We start from the raw sequence: 17,143 nt of genomic DNA, 5'->3' as shown, positions 1-17,143 counted from the left end.
ACACCTGATTCTGGATCCATCTCGTCTCTGGACCTGTAAAGAACACCACTTCTGCACGCGCCGCACCTCCAGCTGCAGCGCCGTGCCATACTCACCAGTCTTCACAGCATCCTTCGGGACGGCGCTGCCTCCAGCAACTCAAGGTGAGCCGAGGGAACCAACAAATATAATTCTTACCACCATAGACTTACCTGATTTACCACCAGAGGCATCCTTTTGTGACTCTCCATATTTTCATGTGCCCCATCTGTAAAGAGAGACAAAACAACACGTTTTCCATGTGCAACATTTACCGGACAGGGCCGGGTAATACAGATTCTTACCTGAGCGTCACCAACTGCCACAAGAGCATCTTTTCACGAGCCAGCTGCAAGACAAGAAAGGAAGGGGGGAACAATCGACATATTGAACTCTATGAACTTAATACTTACTGGTCCTCACCAGGAACCTCAGAGTCAATACTCTCCAGAACACGCCTGAGCCTTCAAACCAGTGAAGTAACTGGAATCGACGCGCCCCTGCAAATCCACGCAGGATGGAGAGCTCATCTTTCAATAATATAAGATGAGATTGCTGTGAGGGCATTTCGGAGGTGATTAGTTGGGGAGGACTGTGGGGGTGCCATCACTTGAATCCACAAGTGGCCAAATCCATCTCTCTACTTGCAGGAGAATATTTCTATGGGTTAAGCAGACAAGATTAGGAGGGCAGATCCAGTCAGTCATCGCTGCACTACGCATCACATGGGTGGAGACCGCAGCTGTCCGGGTCCGACCGATGCCCCTGTGGGAGCCAGCTGAGCGTAACAGTCTGTCTGTTGGCGTGTGTGTATGTGAATGGCATGCTCCATGATGATTGTAACATCATGCCACCCTTAGGATGTTCATGGAGTTCCATGTGAATGGATGCAGATGCCTGTTGGACGTTCCCTGCTTGTCTGTGCATGTGTGTGCATTCAATTAACCTGAGTGATGGGGAGTGTGATGCCGCCTGTGATGTTTAACACTGCCACTCATGTGAAATAGTTATGTGTCTAGCAGACCATTGTACGGTGTCCTGATGCCTGTGTTCTGTCTCTCCATGTCTGCAGCGTCGACTGATGAAGATGGCAGAGACGGCATTGTGGAGCACAGCGGCAGGGATGCCACCGCCAGGTGGAGATGCAAAGCCCTGCCCCCCTCCCAGGTAATAATATATTCCTGGAGTGAGGGGACTGGTGCCACGTCCATGGCCGCAGCTGCTGAGGGGAGGTCCAAGAGGCCAAGGTTGGATGTGGACTCCTCGGCAGAAGAAGGGCAGGTGAGCCCCCACAGGTGCGTATTACGGAAGACGGCACTGAATCATCCAGATTGGTGGGGGGTGTGGTTGAGGAGGAGGCTGTATCAGACCCACGCATGGGGCCTGTATGGGGTGGTTCCACTGGTGAAAGTGGTGCAGTCCAGGGGCAGGGGAAGGAGGCAGCACAGGTCGCCGTGGAGGTGCCTGTGTGTAATCCTGTTCCTGATCATGTGCCTCTGTCCAGGCCGTTTGCAGGTAGGGGATGTGTCTACGTCAACTGACCTTCCTCTACCTGCGGATGAGGCAATCCGTGACAGGGTTGAGCCTGTCCTAGTCGGTGTCGCGTTGCGCACCTGGGTGATTCTGGATGATGTGCGTGGTTCCAGTCAGGACATCATTTCGGACACCTGTGTGGTTGCGTCGACTTGCTAGGACAGGTCATTGGCACAGGGTTCCTCCATGTGCTGGATGCTCTTGCGCCCCCCTCCTCATCTGCACACCCTATGCGCCAGTCATCCTCCATGCCGTCTTCCCACCCATGTCTCACCTGTGCGCCCTGTGGACCTGCCCCATCCACTGCGGCCAGGCTGGTGGAGAACAATCGCTGCCACAGTCGGGAGCATGAGGACCAGCAGAGGTGGTCACCCCAGCAACTGGACCCCAGCCAGTGGAAGATGTGCAGGCACCATCAAATAGGGCACGTGCACCACGGCCCTGGGTGTTTCCATCTTCCCAGTGGCAGTCGTGGTTGCAGAGGCAGTTGGCATTGAGGCGGCGGCAAGCTCAACGTGGGAGGCATCAGGCCTCTGGGCCATCTTCTACATCACAGGGGCAGGCATCGGCCGATGGGCAGGAGGACCATGGACTACGTGTGTCTTCCGTGTGGCAGCAGTTGTGCCAGCAGATAGATGCAGAGTGGCGGCGGGCAGAGAGGGCACAGCTCACGATGGTCAGGGCAGAGAACTCCATGCACCGGGTATTGAATCAGGCATTGTTCCTTGAGGAGACTTGCAGGGAGTTGGTGGAGACCATGGCGATGTCCCTGCGAGCCCTCGAGGACACATCCCAGGCCCGCCTCCGGGACATCAACTTGGAGTTCTATGATGCCCTGGCCAAAGACATTAACATCAGGAAGTGAGCCACAGGACTAGCCCGCCGCCATTGTATATAGTTGATTATACTTAGGTTTCCTTTCGTTTCATTTTAATTTTGGATTTGATGGACTTTGCTCCACTTTTTGTACATAGTTGTTTTTCTGTAGGTATTTTGGTAGGTTTCATTTGGTTTTGGGATGATGGACCCTGAGAACTTTCATTGTATATAGGTGTGGAACTGTGGACTTTTTTATTTTCAAATTTTTCACACCCATGCTGGAATGTTTTTTTTTTAATTTACCCTTTGGATTATGATGTTCATTTTTCAGGACATGGACCACTGGGATTTTTTTTCTTATTTTTTGATGACATATTTTTTGGAATATCCATTTCAGTTCTGTTCACTTTAATTTATCCTTGTCATTTTTGGTTTTCGTTTGTGAGATTTCTTTTAATGTAATACATTTTCATCTGTTCATATATTTTGGTTGTGTGCTCTCATTGGTTTGGCGCATGCGTCAGTCGTCATTGCCTCAGTCATGTGGCGGTGGTGTGTGGCCATGTTAGGCATGTCTTTGTTTGCATGCATGTATGCTTCTGTGCATGACATGCCATGGGGCCTGTACTGGGAAATGGGGACAATGGATGGGCGTGGAGTTGCACTGTGGGGGGCAGTGTGGGGTGGCATTTGGGTGGACATTTGGTACATGCATGTATGTTGTGTCAATGTGTTGGTTGGGTGGACATGAGTGGGGGCCTGTTGGCAGGTTGCCGTCACTGGTGGGGGGTAACGAGTTGGGGCCTGCTGGTAGGTTGCCATCACTGGTGAGGGGTGGGGGGACATGAGTCGGGGCCTGCTGGCAGGTTGCCATCACTAGTGGGGGGTGGGGGACATGAGTCGGCACTTGCTGGCAGGTTGCCGTCAGTGGTGGGGGGACATGAGTTAGGGCTGACAAGTAGATGGTGCCATGTGGGCTGCCTCTGGGGCATGGACACGGGTGTAGGGGGATCCCCTGTGGTGTGGGCTGCCTGCGGGGCATGGTCAGAGGTGATGGGCTGCCTGCAGGGCATGGTCAGGGGGAATGGGGTGTCTCCTGTGGTGTTTGCTCTCTGCGGCCCATGGGGAGCCACCCACAGCCTAATCGCATGAAAAGCGCACTCGCATACCCCGGAATACACGTACCCCGCTTGCGCCAGCGAAATCGGTTGAAAAGCACATTTGCATACCCCGGAATACACGTACCCCGCTCACACCAGCCTAATCGTGTGAAAAGCACACTCACATACCCCAGAATACATGTACCCCGCTCGCGCCAGCCTAATCATGTGAAAAGCGCACTCACATACCCCGGAATACACGTAACCCGGCTCGTGCCAGCCTAATTGCGTGAAAAGCACACTCGCCTACCCCGGAATACATGTATGCCTCTGGCGCCAGCCTAATCGCGTGAAAAGCAAACTCACATAACCTGGTATACACGTACCCCGCTGGAGCCAGCCTAATCACTTGAAAACCGCACTCGCGTACCCCCGAATACACATACCCCGCTCGCGCCTCACGAATTCACGTGAAAACGCCCTTGTGTACCCCAGAATACATGTATCCCACTCGTGCCAGCCTAAATGCGTGAAACGTGCACTCGCATACCCCCATATTCGCACACCCATGTGGTGAGGAGCCACATGCACCTCCTGCAGGCAGCCCACACCACAGGGGACACCCCATCCATCCTGACCATGCCCTGCAGGCAGCCCATCACCCCTGTCCATGCCCAACAGGCAGCCCATCACCCCTGACCTTGCCCCGCAGGCAGCCCACACCACAGGGGACACTCCATCCCCCTGACCATGCCCCACAGGAAGCCAATCACCCCTGACCATGCCCCACAGGCAGCCCACACCACAGGGGAGACACCATCACCTGTGATCATGCCCTACAGGCAGCTCATCACCCCTATCCATGCCCAGCAGGCAGCCCATCACTCCTGACCTTGCCCCGCAGGCAGCCCACACCACAGGGGACACTCCATCCCCCTGACCATGCCCCACAGGAAGCCAATCACCCCTGACCATGCCCCACAGACAACCCACACTACAGGGGACACACCATCACCTCTGACCATGCCCTACAGACAGCTCATCACCCATGACCATGCTCCGCAGGCAGCCCACACCACAGGGGGGACGTTTTCCACTCGATTTGCCTGGCGCCGGCATGGTACACGTATTGCAGGGTTACGGTAGGCCTTTACCATGCGATTTTGTAGGTGCGAGCGGGGTACGCGTATTCAAGGGGGTGAGCAAGTACATTATCATGCATATTGGCTGCTGTGAGCGGGGTACACATATTGAAGGGGGTGCGTGGGTATATTTTCATGTATTTTGGCTGCTGCAAGCGGGGTACGCGTAGTTTTTCACGTGATTACAGTGTGGGGGGCTACTAAGCTGGTCCAGGGTTAGCGCGGCCCTTTGAGCCGTATTGGGGATTTCTATGGCTTTTCCAGCACAAGGGGCGTTCTAGGGGGCGTAACTGGCGCTGCTGGATGTTCGCTGCGCCACGGCTGCAAATGGCTTGGGAAATCCATGAATACGTGGTGCGTGGAAATGGTATTTAGCGCAAGTGGCTGGCGCACACTGGCGCACGCTCCCTCTCTGCGCCAGCCACGTGCGCTACTTCTGTGCTGGATTCTATGAATTACCCCCTTAATTGGAGGGAAAGCACCTGATACTGGTAAATTTATTTCAGGTATTTCACAGATAATATAATAAGTATATGTAGTAGTAAAACACATAAGAATAGATTGTTTAATAGTAAGTGTTATGAAAATAATCAATGTTCACATTTAAACGTACAACTCTTACCATAATAACATTACATGAATGCATTCCTTTGTAAATGACAAGTTTTATAAAAACTAATCACATAGAAAAGAAAGTATGTGCCCATAAGAACTCAATATGCAAAACGAATCAGTTACCTATGCTGCATAATCATATTTGTAGAAAAGAAGATTAGAGCGTAAATATTCTATTATAGACATAGCAATGGTATTACTAACATTCTTTGTCATTTCTTTTGAAAATGAATTAGGAATTGTTATTACAATATAACAGATTACGTTCCAAAGTACATAAATGCTTACGTACTATTCTTTTTTGTAATGATGTCTGCATGTACTTACAATTATATATCATGCATTACATTTAAAGAAACAACGGTAGACTGCATTGTACAGTGTAAGTATGAAAAAAGTACATATATGTTATGGTAAAAGACAGAAGGCCTGATCACGAGTTGGGCGGTATCCCAGCGTTAGCACCCACCCATCCAGCAGTATTACCACCAGATCATGGGTTAGGTGCTAACTGTTATCCCCCATTCAAAATGGGGAATTTTTGTTGCAATTACCGCCTGGTAATAACGCTGATGGTAATTGCACTGAAAATTGCAATTTGTCTGGCATGTTTGCCCCGAGCTCTGAGCTGGGGGTAAACATGTCAGACTCGACTTTGGGCACACTCTTAAATGTAGTGGTAACACCATTACCGCTGGAGTGAATGACTACCTCCAAACTCGTGATCAGGCATAGAGCGGTCATTTTTCAAAATGTAAATATTCAAACCAGTGATCCAATGCATGATGCAATTAGTGACTCCATCAGTGATGTCATGTATGATGTAATTAGTGATGCCATCTGTGATGTTATTATTATGGTCATACGCTGCGTAACAGGAGGCACACAGTTAAGGGGGACTTGCGCAAAATGCGATTGCTGAATTTCAGGTGTTTTGTTGCATTAAATCTGATCACCTTAACTCTCTCTTAACCAAGGTTTTTTGCACTGAATATATGGAGGTTTGATTTATTGGCACTGTTGTGGACTTTTATGAGTGTACTCCTCAAGTGTGTTAGTTTGTGCTGCTGTTTTTGCCTATATATGTATTGTGTAGAAGCCTTTAACGGCATCCCCTCTCCCCTGGTTTCTAATATTACCTGTTAAAGCCTTTGCTTGATTCTCTGATTCTGGTTCCCTCTCTCTCTCTCTCTCTCTCTCTTTCTCTCTCTCTCTCTCTCTCTCTCCCCCTCTCTCCCTAAGCCTGATGAAGTGATTTGAAGATTACGAAACCTTGCAAATACAAAGACATTGCGTTGTTAGCCTAACTAAGGTATAATCATGTTGTGTCATTCTTATGTATTGAAAGATAGAGCAATACTTACATCCCTAACACAATTGTGCATTTAGTCCTTATTGGCTTCAATAGCTCTTTCCACTCCTTTTGCAGGTACTCAGCTGCTCTTGGATGCCTGCATCGAAAACAGCGTAAAGTACTACGTCTACACCAGTTCTCTGGAGGTATTGGGTCCAAACAGCAGGGGGGACCCTGTAATTAACGGAAGTGAAGACCTGGTGTACGAGAGCACGAACCACTTTCCTTATGCCCAGAGCAAGAGCATGGCAGAGAAGTGTGTGCTGCAGGCCAACGGGCAGAAGTTGAACAACGGTGCAAGCCTAGTGACATGCGCACTGCGCTGCATGTACATCTTCGGGGAGGAAAGTCAGTTCCTGAGTGTGCTCCTTGATGGAGCCATAAACAACGGCGACGTCTTTCAGCGGTACTCCCGGAAGGAGGCTGCTGTGAACCCATCCTACGTGGGGAATGTGGCCTGGGCACACATTCAGGCAGCCAAAGCAATGAAGGACCCGGAGCGCGTGGCACGCATCGCCGGCAGGTTTTACTACATCTCAGATGACACACCACACATGAGCTACTCAGACCTAAACTTTGAGCTGGGGAGGGGGCTCGGCTTCGGGGTGGAGTCCAAGATGCGCCTGCCCCTGCCGCTGATGTACGTCCTCGCCTTTGTGCTGGAGATGCTGAGTCTGCTGCTGAGCCCCTTCATGAGGTATGTTCCACCAACCAATCGCCACCTGATCAACCTACAGAACACCCCTTTCACCTTCTCCTACAAGAACGCCCAAAAGGACTTTGATTACAAGCCCCGATACAGCTGGGAGGATGCCAAGCAGATTACCACCAAGTGGCTAGCAAGCCAGGTCCCACTACGCAAGGAGTTTCTGAAGCACCACAAGAAGCGCTGAAGTCTCCGAGAGGATCTGGTTGGAGTAGAATATCGGAAAACCCATATGAGTCCTGCTGACCTGCATTCCACTTTAAGCGACATTATCATTGAACGCACACTGCCTTCTCAACTCCTTGCAAGTGTGATATGTTGTTCAACAGGACATTGATTGGAAGACACCCCAAAGCCAAACGCTGGAACAGAAGGGGCAGCGTTCACCAGCAGTAACTCTATGGGACCAGCCATGCAACTTTGTGCCACACTGTCATGTTCACAATATACTCGTCCACACCTACCATTAGGCTGACACTCTCCTCTGCACCCAAAACAACAGCATGCGGCAATCCCCCATGTCTAATTCCAGCCTAGCTGCACACATAATTATACACCACCATGCACAACAATCTTTAGAAAGCAACCATACAAACAAGAGGCCTTGCTACACACATGATGTCATAAACAAGTACCACCTCCACTAGAATGCAGCTACCCAAGACAGTTTGGCCTAGCTGCACGCATGCTACTGGCCTCACAGAACCTCCTCACTACTGCTAGCATCAGAATACAGCTACCCACCACAAACCTCAGTCTTGCTGCACACATACTGAGTGCACACTCGCTCTACTTACCACCCCACTTTCTCTACTGACCTGTACTACTGTCCCCGAGGTTGTTCAGCCCACAGTGCATTGAGAACATACCAATGGTGAAAGGCACTATACAATAACATATCCTACCATAACATACCGGCTAATGGTCTATGCCTTAACGGGGAAAGACCAAAATACTGCTGGTAGGCCCCAAAGAAGCCCTAAAAAATCTAGATGATAACTACAGTTCCTTCAGCATCAAGGACACCATCATCAAAACCTCAGGCACAATCAAAACTCTCAGTCTATCTGGACTCCACCTTATCAATGGACAGGCAAGTCAGCGCCATCTCGTCAGCAGCAACATTCACGTCAAAAATCATAAATACTGTGAGACCGTACCTATCCCAAAAAAACTGCCTCAACATTGCGAGAGCCACAACTGGCGCAAAACTTGACTACTGCAACATCCTACTCCGAGGCACCTCTAACAATAACATCAACAAATTACAAATTACACAAAACAAGTGCCCTCAGTGCGGCACTCAGCATTCCAAAGAGAGAGCACATCTCCCAGGCAAGGAAGGATGCCCACTGGCTCGCGGTCAAAGAGCGCATTACATTCAAAGCCCTCACAATCACACACAGATGCATTGCCCAGGCGGCCCCATCATTCATAGTGGAAGGAATACATCAATCACCAGCCCACAGACCAAAACGTGACCAATACTCTCATCAACTCTTAGTCCCTACTTTTAACATAGCTAAAGCAGGCGGCTCTAGCTTTGAGGTACTAGCCCCCAAAACCTGGAACTCACTCCCACTCGCCCTAAGAAAGGAAGAATCCCTGGCAACCTTCAGAAAAGTCCTATAAACAAAGTTGTTCAACTAGACCGCTTATCTCATGCACTGCCTCCAACACTTTGTTCACAATGTCATCTAATGTTTATATCTGTTTCTGTAACCAATGTATATCCTGCACCAATTGAATATCCTGTATAACCTACATAACTTGCACCAAGAGAGTAACCTGTAACAGCGCCACGATGCCTCTGGGCTGCTGGGCGCTTTATCAATCTAAATAAATAAATACCATCTACTGCACCATTCACACATTCACCCTACTCTATTGCCACTCACTGACCCTTCTTGCAGCACCCCATGCATAACCTGCTGCACAGGCACTAAAGAACCCCAACTCCAGCAATACCGGGGCATTCACATGCAGAAGAACTACTCACTGTTCCTGCCTGCACCACCACCTCAGTCCTCCCAGGCTTGACTCCATCACCACTCAGTCTCATGGTCATTTACTTGAGCCTTCCTTCTGCCTCTTCTCCTCTCTCATATATTCATATATATATATATATATATATATATATATATATATATATATATATATATATATATATATATATATATATATATATATATATATTTGTTTCTGATGCTTGTGAATCTGCTTAGAATCACATGCTGTGCATATAGCATCACATCTAGTGGTAATCGCATACTATTGCCTCTTTCGAAGATTGAAAGGGGACGTCAACATGGGTGTGACTGTAACACTATCCCTAATGTGACATGCAGTGTAGCCAAAATCCCTCACACGTCGAGGTACCTTTTCACAGATATGAGGGAGTACTAGTATACACACGCTGGTCGCCTCCCACTCAAAGAACCACCATTATCCAGAGCTTCATTCTTTAATACTTTAATGAAACGACCGAAAAGGGAGTAAATCCCAACTGACAAGTTTCCCTCTGGCCCAAGAGCTTTCTCTGAGGGGTATCACAGTAAAAGCAGCTTGCTTTGTAGATAAAGACAGCAGTAGTCCCTTTACACTTTCCATTGCATCTAATGGCAATCTTTCAGGCTGCTTCATCTGGCAGCCATTTTAAAGGACATTTCATTGCATATATATATATATATATATATATATATATATATATATATATATATATATATATATATATATATATATGTGTATAAATATATATGTACATGCATTGCATTGATAAAATACAAACAGCATTGACATTGCAGCAATCCCCTCTCAGAGTATTATTGAAGAAAGTGTTAAATGAGGCAAGACTGATGCATTCCTTGCATAACATTGCCTCAATAATGACCAAATACAAACTTAGTGTGTCGTGTTTTTTCTGTTTTTAAAAGGCCGGATAGCAGAGGAATGCCGAGTCCTACAGGGATAGCGCTACCTGTAACTCAGTAACAGAAGGATCCGCGCTGCCTCTCTAATGACAGGCAGCATAGGTTATAAGACATTGGGCCTCATTACAAGTATGGCGGTAAGGCAACAACGGCGCTGGTATCGCTATCGGCACTGTTGCTACTGAAGGCGAGCGTCCCCAGAGAGCACGACCCTCCCCGTAATGAGAGGCAATAATGGGCTCTCCCACGAATGGGAATAAGGCTAGGACCAAGTGCGGGTGAGCTCAAGGGAAGTTTTATCTAAGTCAAAAAGGGCATGCAAAGAACTCTGCAAATTCCGAGAGCGCTCTGTCTGACAATCGCAAAGACAGGCATTTATATTTACAAAATGTATCATAGGCACCTACACACTATAGGGGGCACATGTACATGGGGTTTGGGTGGCGTCGACTAACTATATGTGCAGCCGTGATGCATCGCTTCATGGTTCGTGGACACCGCCGGGTGCCAACGTGGGGTGGGCAGGTCAGCTGGGCTCATCCGGAAGGCGCTGTCCGGTCAGACGTGGTCAGTGTCATTGATGGACATCTTTCTTGGCTTTCTGCCCTAGGGGCCATGCACACCCCATTCATTGAATGCTGCAATGTCAGTTGCCCTGTAAAGGGAGGAGGAATGCACATTAGGTGGAGTATTTCGACAATGCATCAATACAGGGTTGCTGTTATCCTGTTGACTAGGTATCATGGGCCACGGGGTCGGGTCTCAGGGCACGGGGTGAGCTGTCTGAGCTTTGGGTGTCGTTAGAAGTAATGACAGATGCCTTTACACACTGTTGGTGCAATATTAGGTGTCTTCTTTTACAAGCTTCATTAATCTGGGGTGAACTGGTGGGTCATGGGACCTATGAGGGGGCACCTCTGGCATCTGGTTATGGCCGGATTTTGCTGCTGGGCTGTAAATAATTCAGGTGGCTGTTCGTGGCCATGTGAGCTGCGAGGGAATTAAGAATGCTTGAAGCGGCTCCAGCCGAATTGGGGGAGGTGAGGCGGTGTAGCTCGGGCCTTTGCTTTCTCTGGCAGGCTTCAATGGGAAGGGAGGGGAGGTGGCCTTGGATATGCCCACGATGATACTCTTCCCGTATGCTGTAAATTATATTGAATTGCATTGAAGACGAAGGGATTCATATAATGTAATAATGTATAATGTAACATGGCTAAAGGTTTACGCGTCTATAATATTTGCATTAGTACATAGTCATTTCAGAACACGTTAACTATATCAACAGTTCTATTAGTCACTACAGGGTAAGTATTTGCAAGATTAGCAGCTTTAGCATCACATTGTAAACACGATACGTGAGGTAGCATTAGGGTTGGTGGAGCACGCAGGAGCAACAGACCAATACGGTTGACAGCAGTAATACACGTTAAACTCGTACATTTACATTTGATGGCATTCTATGTATCTCATTAAACAATTTACAAGAGCTCACAATACTGTCGCGCTTGTGTTCCTTTGCACTGTAGCAGCATCAGGATAGTCATGGCATAAGGGCTTGATATCATTCTCTTTACAACACCCCTAGAGAAGCACATAGTAGGAGGCCAGGGGCACTGAGTGGGTGCACATAACTGAGGGGGTTTGAGTATCGTGACCATGTTGTCACACAATAACACAGTCTTCTATTCGTACAGTGTTTGTAGATGTTTGGCACGGGGGTCGTGCAGAAGGGATATCATTGTAATGCAATATATATATATATGTATATATGTATGAACAGTTTCTTGGTATAGGATGGAGGCTTTTGTTTCATCGAGGACGGTTTACAGTTATTTTCCACGCCAGCCCCGCTACCCGGGTCATGCTGAGGATAATGATGCACTGTGGAAGGTGAATGATACAGTGTTTGCTCTAACACCAGCTCATGTCCGACGGATCGTGGTGAAGGCGAGCGTCCCCAGATAGCACAACCCTCCCCACAATGAGAGGCAGTAATGGACTCTCCCAAGATGGGAATAAGGCTATGACAAAGTGCGGGTGAGCTTAATGGGAGTTTATATAAGTCAAAAATAGGGCATGCAAAGGACTCTGCAAACTCCGAGAGCGCTCTATCCGACACTGTTGTACAGCCATGATATAACAGAAGGGTTGCGATCGTTTAAACTGTGGGCATTGTAATCGGAGACATTTGGCGGGGAAGCATTTGGCGGGGCAGTTGTGCTATCCTGCATTTTATCCGGCAGTCTTTCATGTGGCGAGGTAGCTACATTGGGCGGTTTCGTGTTATATCCCCATACAAGTTTAGATCCGTCCCACACCAAAAAACACCTTCTTTAGTATTTGCAGTTGTAGCTTGATTTGTTACATAAGTCCCGTTATTCCCTCCCCCTTGTTCATCTTGATAGAGATGAACGCTATAAACCAATAGGTAGCCAGGCCAAACAGTATTGTAAAAAATAATGTAATGCATACAGACAATCCACACTCATACGAATATCTACACCTTTCAGCTAAATCATTTCCACATCTAATCAATCTATTTGTTGCGGGCTGCCCGTTTGTTGCCATGGTAGTTCCTCTTTAAAATATAAAAGTGCATTAAGTACGTGCATGTAAACATTTTTGTTGGTACTGTGTGTACCAGGAAGTCCTAGAAAGGGAGATGGTTGGGTGGGGGGAGAGCGGTGCACAGAGAAGGGAAAAGAAAATACATATATCTTACACCATTATCTTTAATTAAACATTTTTTTTAATTATTAATTTTTCTCATTTATCTAGATCAATAACCTGTAATAGAATTGTTTCGTTAACATCTTAGTTTACCAGTTACACTCCTCCATTAATTCGTTCCTTTTTACTCATCATTTCCATCATTTTTGTTTGCTGTTGTCTGTGCCTCCTCATCCACTTCTTCCCGCACACTATTGTATGCCTTTCGCACATCTGTCAAGTGTATCCAGTATCTGTGTCCCTTCACCTTCACAGCTGTGGGTGTACAAAAAACTACCTCGTATGAGCCATGCAACCTTGGGGCATTCCACCGGCGCACAAAACTCCGGACATAAATGCACTCTCCTGGCATTAATTGTACTTGTGTGTCCGGTTCCATAAAGGACACCGTTGTGTTCCCTTCTTCCAAGTAAATGGTGGTGAGAGTTGCCTTGAAATTGCACGCGCTGCCCTAGTTAGCTTCTTCAGGTAATCTGTGAATTCATCTCCTAATATTGTGGCGCTTCTGTGTGCATCTGAGTGTTGGCGCAGTGGGGAATGTGCTGTGTGCATCTGTCTTCCCGTCACAATTTCGTGCGGGGACAGGTGATGATCCTTGCTTGGTTGATTCCTCAGCTCAAACAGTGCAAGCGGTAGGCAGTAGATCCAGTTTTTCTTTAACGAAAAACACAATTTAGACAATCTCCCTTTTAACAGGCCATTCATCTTCTCAACAACTCTGTTACTTTGGGGATGATACATCGAGCAGAGTTTATGCTTTATTCCCAATAATGCAGTCACTTTCTTGAAGAGTTCGTTCATAAAATGAGTGCCGTTGTCTGAACGAATTACATCACAAATTCCCCAGCGTGGGAACACTTCCCTCACTAGGAACTTTGCAGCGCTCTTAGCATCAGGGCGCGCACATGGACCCGCTTCCACCCACCTGGAGAATGGACATACAACCACTATCATGTAGCGTGCCCCATTACACCTCTCCCCCATGTCTGCATAATCAATATGCAGTTCTCTGAAGGGCCCTGTTGGTTTGGGAATTGTCCCCCTGAGTGTCTGTAGGGTCATCCCTGAGTTACATATTTGGCAAGTCGTGCACTCCATTGTCAACCTGGATATGTGCTCCTGGAGACATGGCACAAACCAATCTTCCTGTATCTCCGCTGCAATGTGTTGTTTAGTATTATGCGCTGGAAAGTGTAATTGCTGGAATGCTATTTCTAACAGTTTGATGGGCATCACTACTTTTCCTGAATTATTTTGGCGCCACAATAAATCTGTTGCCGATTGGCTGCAACCCCTCTTTTCCCACAACACTTTTTCTTCCCTACTTGCACCTTCCTGCAGCTCTAGTATTTGTGATATGGGCATGGCATTGTATCCTTCTGGAAGTTCTTCATTCGTCTGGTGCTGCAATAGGTACTCACCTGTTCCAAGTATTTCAAAATATGAAGCCTCCTTGGCAGTAGCGTCTGCTGCCGCGTTCCCCAAAGACACAACGCCGGTGTTAGACGTATGTGCTTGGCATTTCACTATTGCTACCATTGATGGGCCCTTTAGGGCTTCAATCATTCCTTCAACAATTCGGCATGCTGCACTGGGGTCCCATCCGCCCTTCGAAACCCCCTCCGCCCCCACCGGGCTAGACCTCCGTGTACGGTGGTCGTCATGTAAGCTGAATCTGTGTATATCGTCACTGCACATCCCTTAGCTGCATGTAATGCTTCTATTAGGGCGATAAGTTCTGCTGCTTGGGCTCAGAAATGGGACGGAAGGCCGTATTGTACTAACACTTCATACTCACCGTCTTCTAGCCTCACTACTGCTAGTCCCACATGTTTCTCTCCTGTGTCCATGTCAATTGATGCTGACCCATCTACAAAGTACACCTCTCCCTCGCTCAGGGCATTTTCACACACCACCGTGCCCTCCCCTGTTTCTCCTGTGTATGTTGCACAATTGTGTTCTTGCATGTCCTCTAGTGTGCATGGCTCTGTGATGAATGTTGCTGGAGTTACTGTCCTGCACCTCACTACGTGAATGTTGGCGCTGGACAATATTATCTCATAGGCAGTTGCTCGCTGTGTGGTCAGTGTACTTTTTGATCTTTCCAATATTGCAAACAATGAGTGTTCCACGAATAACGTGACAGGGCACCCCATTATTATTGTGGCACTTTTCTCAATGGCGAATGCTGCGGCGGCAGCGAGAGACTGCTCACACGCGAAGTGCCCTTGCATTACTGCATCTAATGTGCCGCTATAGTAGGCCAATGGTTTGTGTCCTAGGGAAGTCTTTTGTGTCAGCACAGCTGTCATAAGAGTCCCCTTGCAATGTGAGAACTGGTAAAATTTGCACTCATAATCAGGATTGGCGAGTACTGGAGCACTCAAAATCAGTTCTTTTAGTGATACAAATGAGTCACTCATTTCTTTTGACCACTCTATTTTCCTGTTCTCTTGCTGGGCTTCTATGAGCGCTTGCAGCAAAGGTCTGGTGTAGGCTGCATAATCTAGTATCCATGCTCTGCAATAGTTACACATTCCTAGGAATTTCTGCATCTCCTTCACTGTGGTTGGTTCTCTCACTGACCTGATTGCTTCCACTCTGTCAGGTATTATCCTCTTCCCATCCTTTGATATCAGCTGCCCCAGGTACAGCACCTCTGATTGACAGTATTGTAGTTTCCCTTTGTCCACTTTGTACCCCTTGTGGGACAGCAGTGTAAAGAGGGTAACCGAGTCTCTTCTGCACATCTCCTCATTCTCTGCGCAGACGAGCAAATCATCTACGTACTGAATGATCGTGCTTTCAACTGTTAAATTACCCAGGTCTTCGTGTAGTATGCGGTTGAATATGCTGGGACTCTCACAGTACCCCTGTGGTAATCTGCAATGCTCGTATCTCCTCCTCCCTAGGTTGAATGTTGTCAAGTATCTGCTTTCTTCTGCCAAGGGGATGGAGAAAAATGCATTTTTCAAATCAACTACTGTGAAATGTGATGCCGTCTTCGGGATAATGCATAGTATGGATGCAGGGTTCGGGACCAAAGGAAATTCTTTTTGTATGACGTCATTTAGGGGGCGTAGATCTTGGATCATCCTCCAAGCCCTTCCCTTTGCTTTTTTGATTGGATAGATACAAGTGTTACATGGGGAGTTCGAGGGCACTATTATCCCCTGTGCTAGCAATGCACTTACTGTCTCTTTTATCCCTTCCTCAGCTTCGTGGGACAATGGGTATTGCTTCACTCGGGGCACAATTGCCCCTGGTTTGAGTTTTATTACTACTGGTGTTACTCCATGCAACAACCCTACATCATGGGGGCCTGTTGTCCACAAATTGTTTGGCACCAGTCTCATGTCATCATCAAAAAATGGCGGCGGTGCTCCCACCACTGCCATCAACTGGACGGGCACTTGTCTTGTTTGAATTAAAATGTCACATGGTATTGCTATTTCCATTATTATTTTGCCATCACTCTTTGAATCAGAAAAGAGATCCTCATCAGACAAGTCACATAGGGCGATATCAGCATTGATGCACAGTACAGTGCGCCATTCACACCCGTCTATGTCCATCCCAATTACTGCAATCCTTTTAGCTGATACTTGCACAGCATGCAGGTCTAAGGAAACCACTGAACCTGGGGCTATGTCTGGGCGTACTATTGGGCGGAAGATGAATTCTGCTGGTACCCTCCACTCTAACTTTTTTAGCTCGGGTACTACTTGGGCTAGTGTTTTTAATCCTTCAATAAACATTCTTTCATCCACTGGCATGCGCGTATTTCTGGTGCTGTTGCCCGGGCATGTACCACTAGCATTACGCGCAATGGGCATATTCCTGGGGTTGAGCACACTATCCCTCTTTCTGTGAACAATATTGTCATGTTAAGCTTGCTGAGAAGGTCCCTTCCAAGCAGGTTTATTGGTGATTGTTCATAATAAAGTAAGGGCGTTTTTACCGTTTTACCCCCCACTGTCACATCCAAATCTTCTGTGTAAGGAACTTCAATTACAGCCCCAGAGAACCCCTGCGTCTCTAACTTCCAGTTAGATAGCGGAGACCGGCCTTCACGGATACATGATTTCTCTGCTCCCGAATCCTCCATAAATATGAATCACTTGTCTCCTATCTGCGCTCCTACTAATGGTTTCTCCGCTACATTGTAGGTGGTAGATAGAACAGGACACGCAAGT

At 47.6% G+C, this 17,143-nt stretch overlaps 1 protein-coding gene across 1 annotated transcript in view; it reads left to right on the top strand.

Moving 5' to 3' along the window:
• The window catches only part of LOC138525667 (3 beta-hydroxysteroid dehydrogenase/Delta 5-->4-isomerase-like), a 165,444-nt gene extending 156,287 nt beyond the window's left edge, over positions 1–9,157 (top strand). The window contains exon 3 of the mRNA XM_069635737.1: positions 6,657–9,157. Within this exon, the coding sequence (XP_069491838.1) occupies positions 6,657–7,474 (818 nt within the window). The 3' untranslated portion in view covers positions 7,475–9,157. The remainder of the gene's footprint in view (positions 1–6,656) is intronic.
• The last annotated feature ends 7,986 nt before the right edge of the window (positions 9,158–17,143 follow it).

Source organism: Ambystoma mexicanum, chromosome 7p, assembly GCF_040938575.1.
Source record: "Ambystoma mexicanum isolate Mex_15411 chromosome 7p, UKY_AmexF1_1, whole genome shotgun sequence".
Lineage (NCBI taxonomy): Eukaryota > Metazoa > Chordata > Amphibia > Caudata > Ambystomatidae > Ambystoma > Ambystoma mexicanum.
Note: the sequence above shows the minus strand (reverse complement) of the source record. Positions and strands in the feature narration are given on the sequence as shown.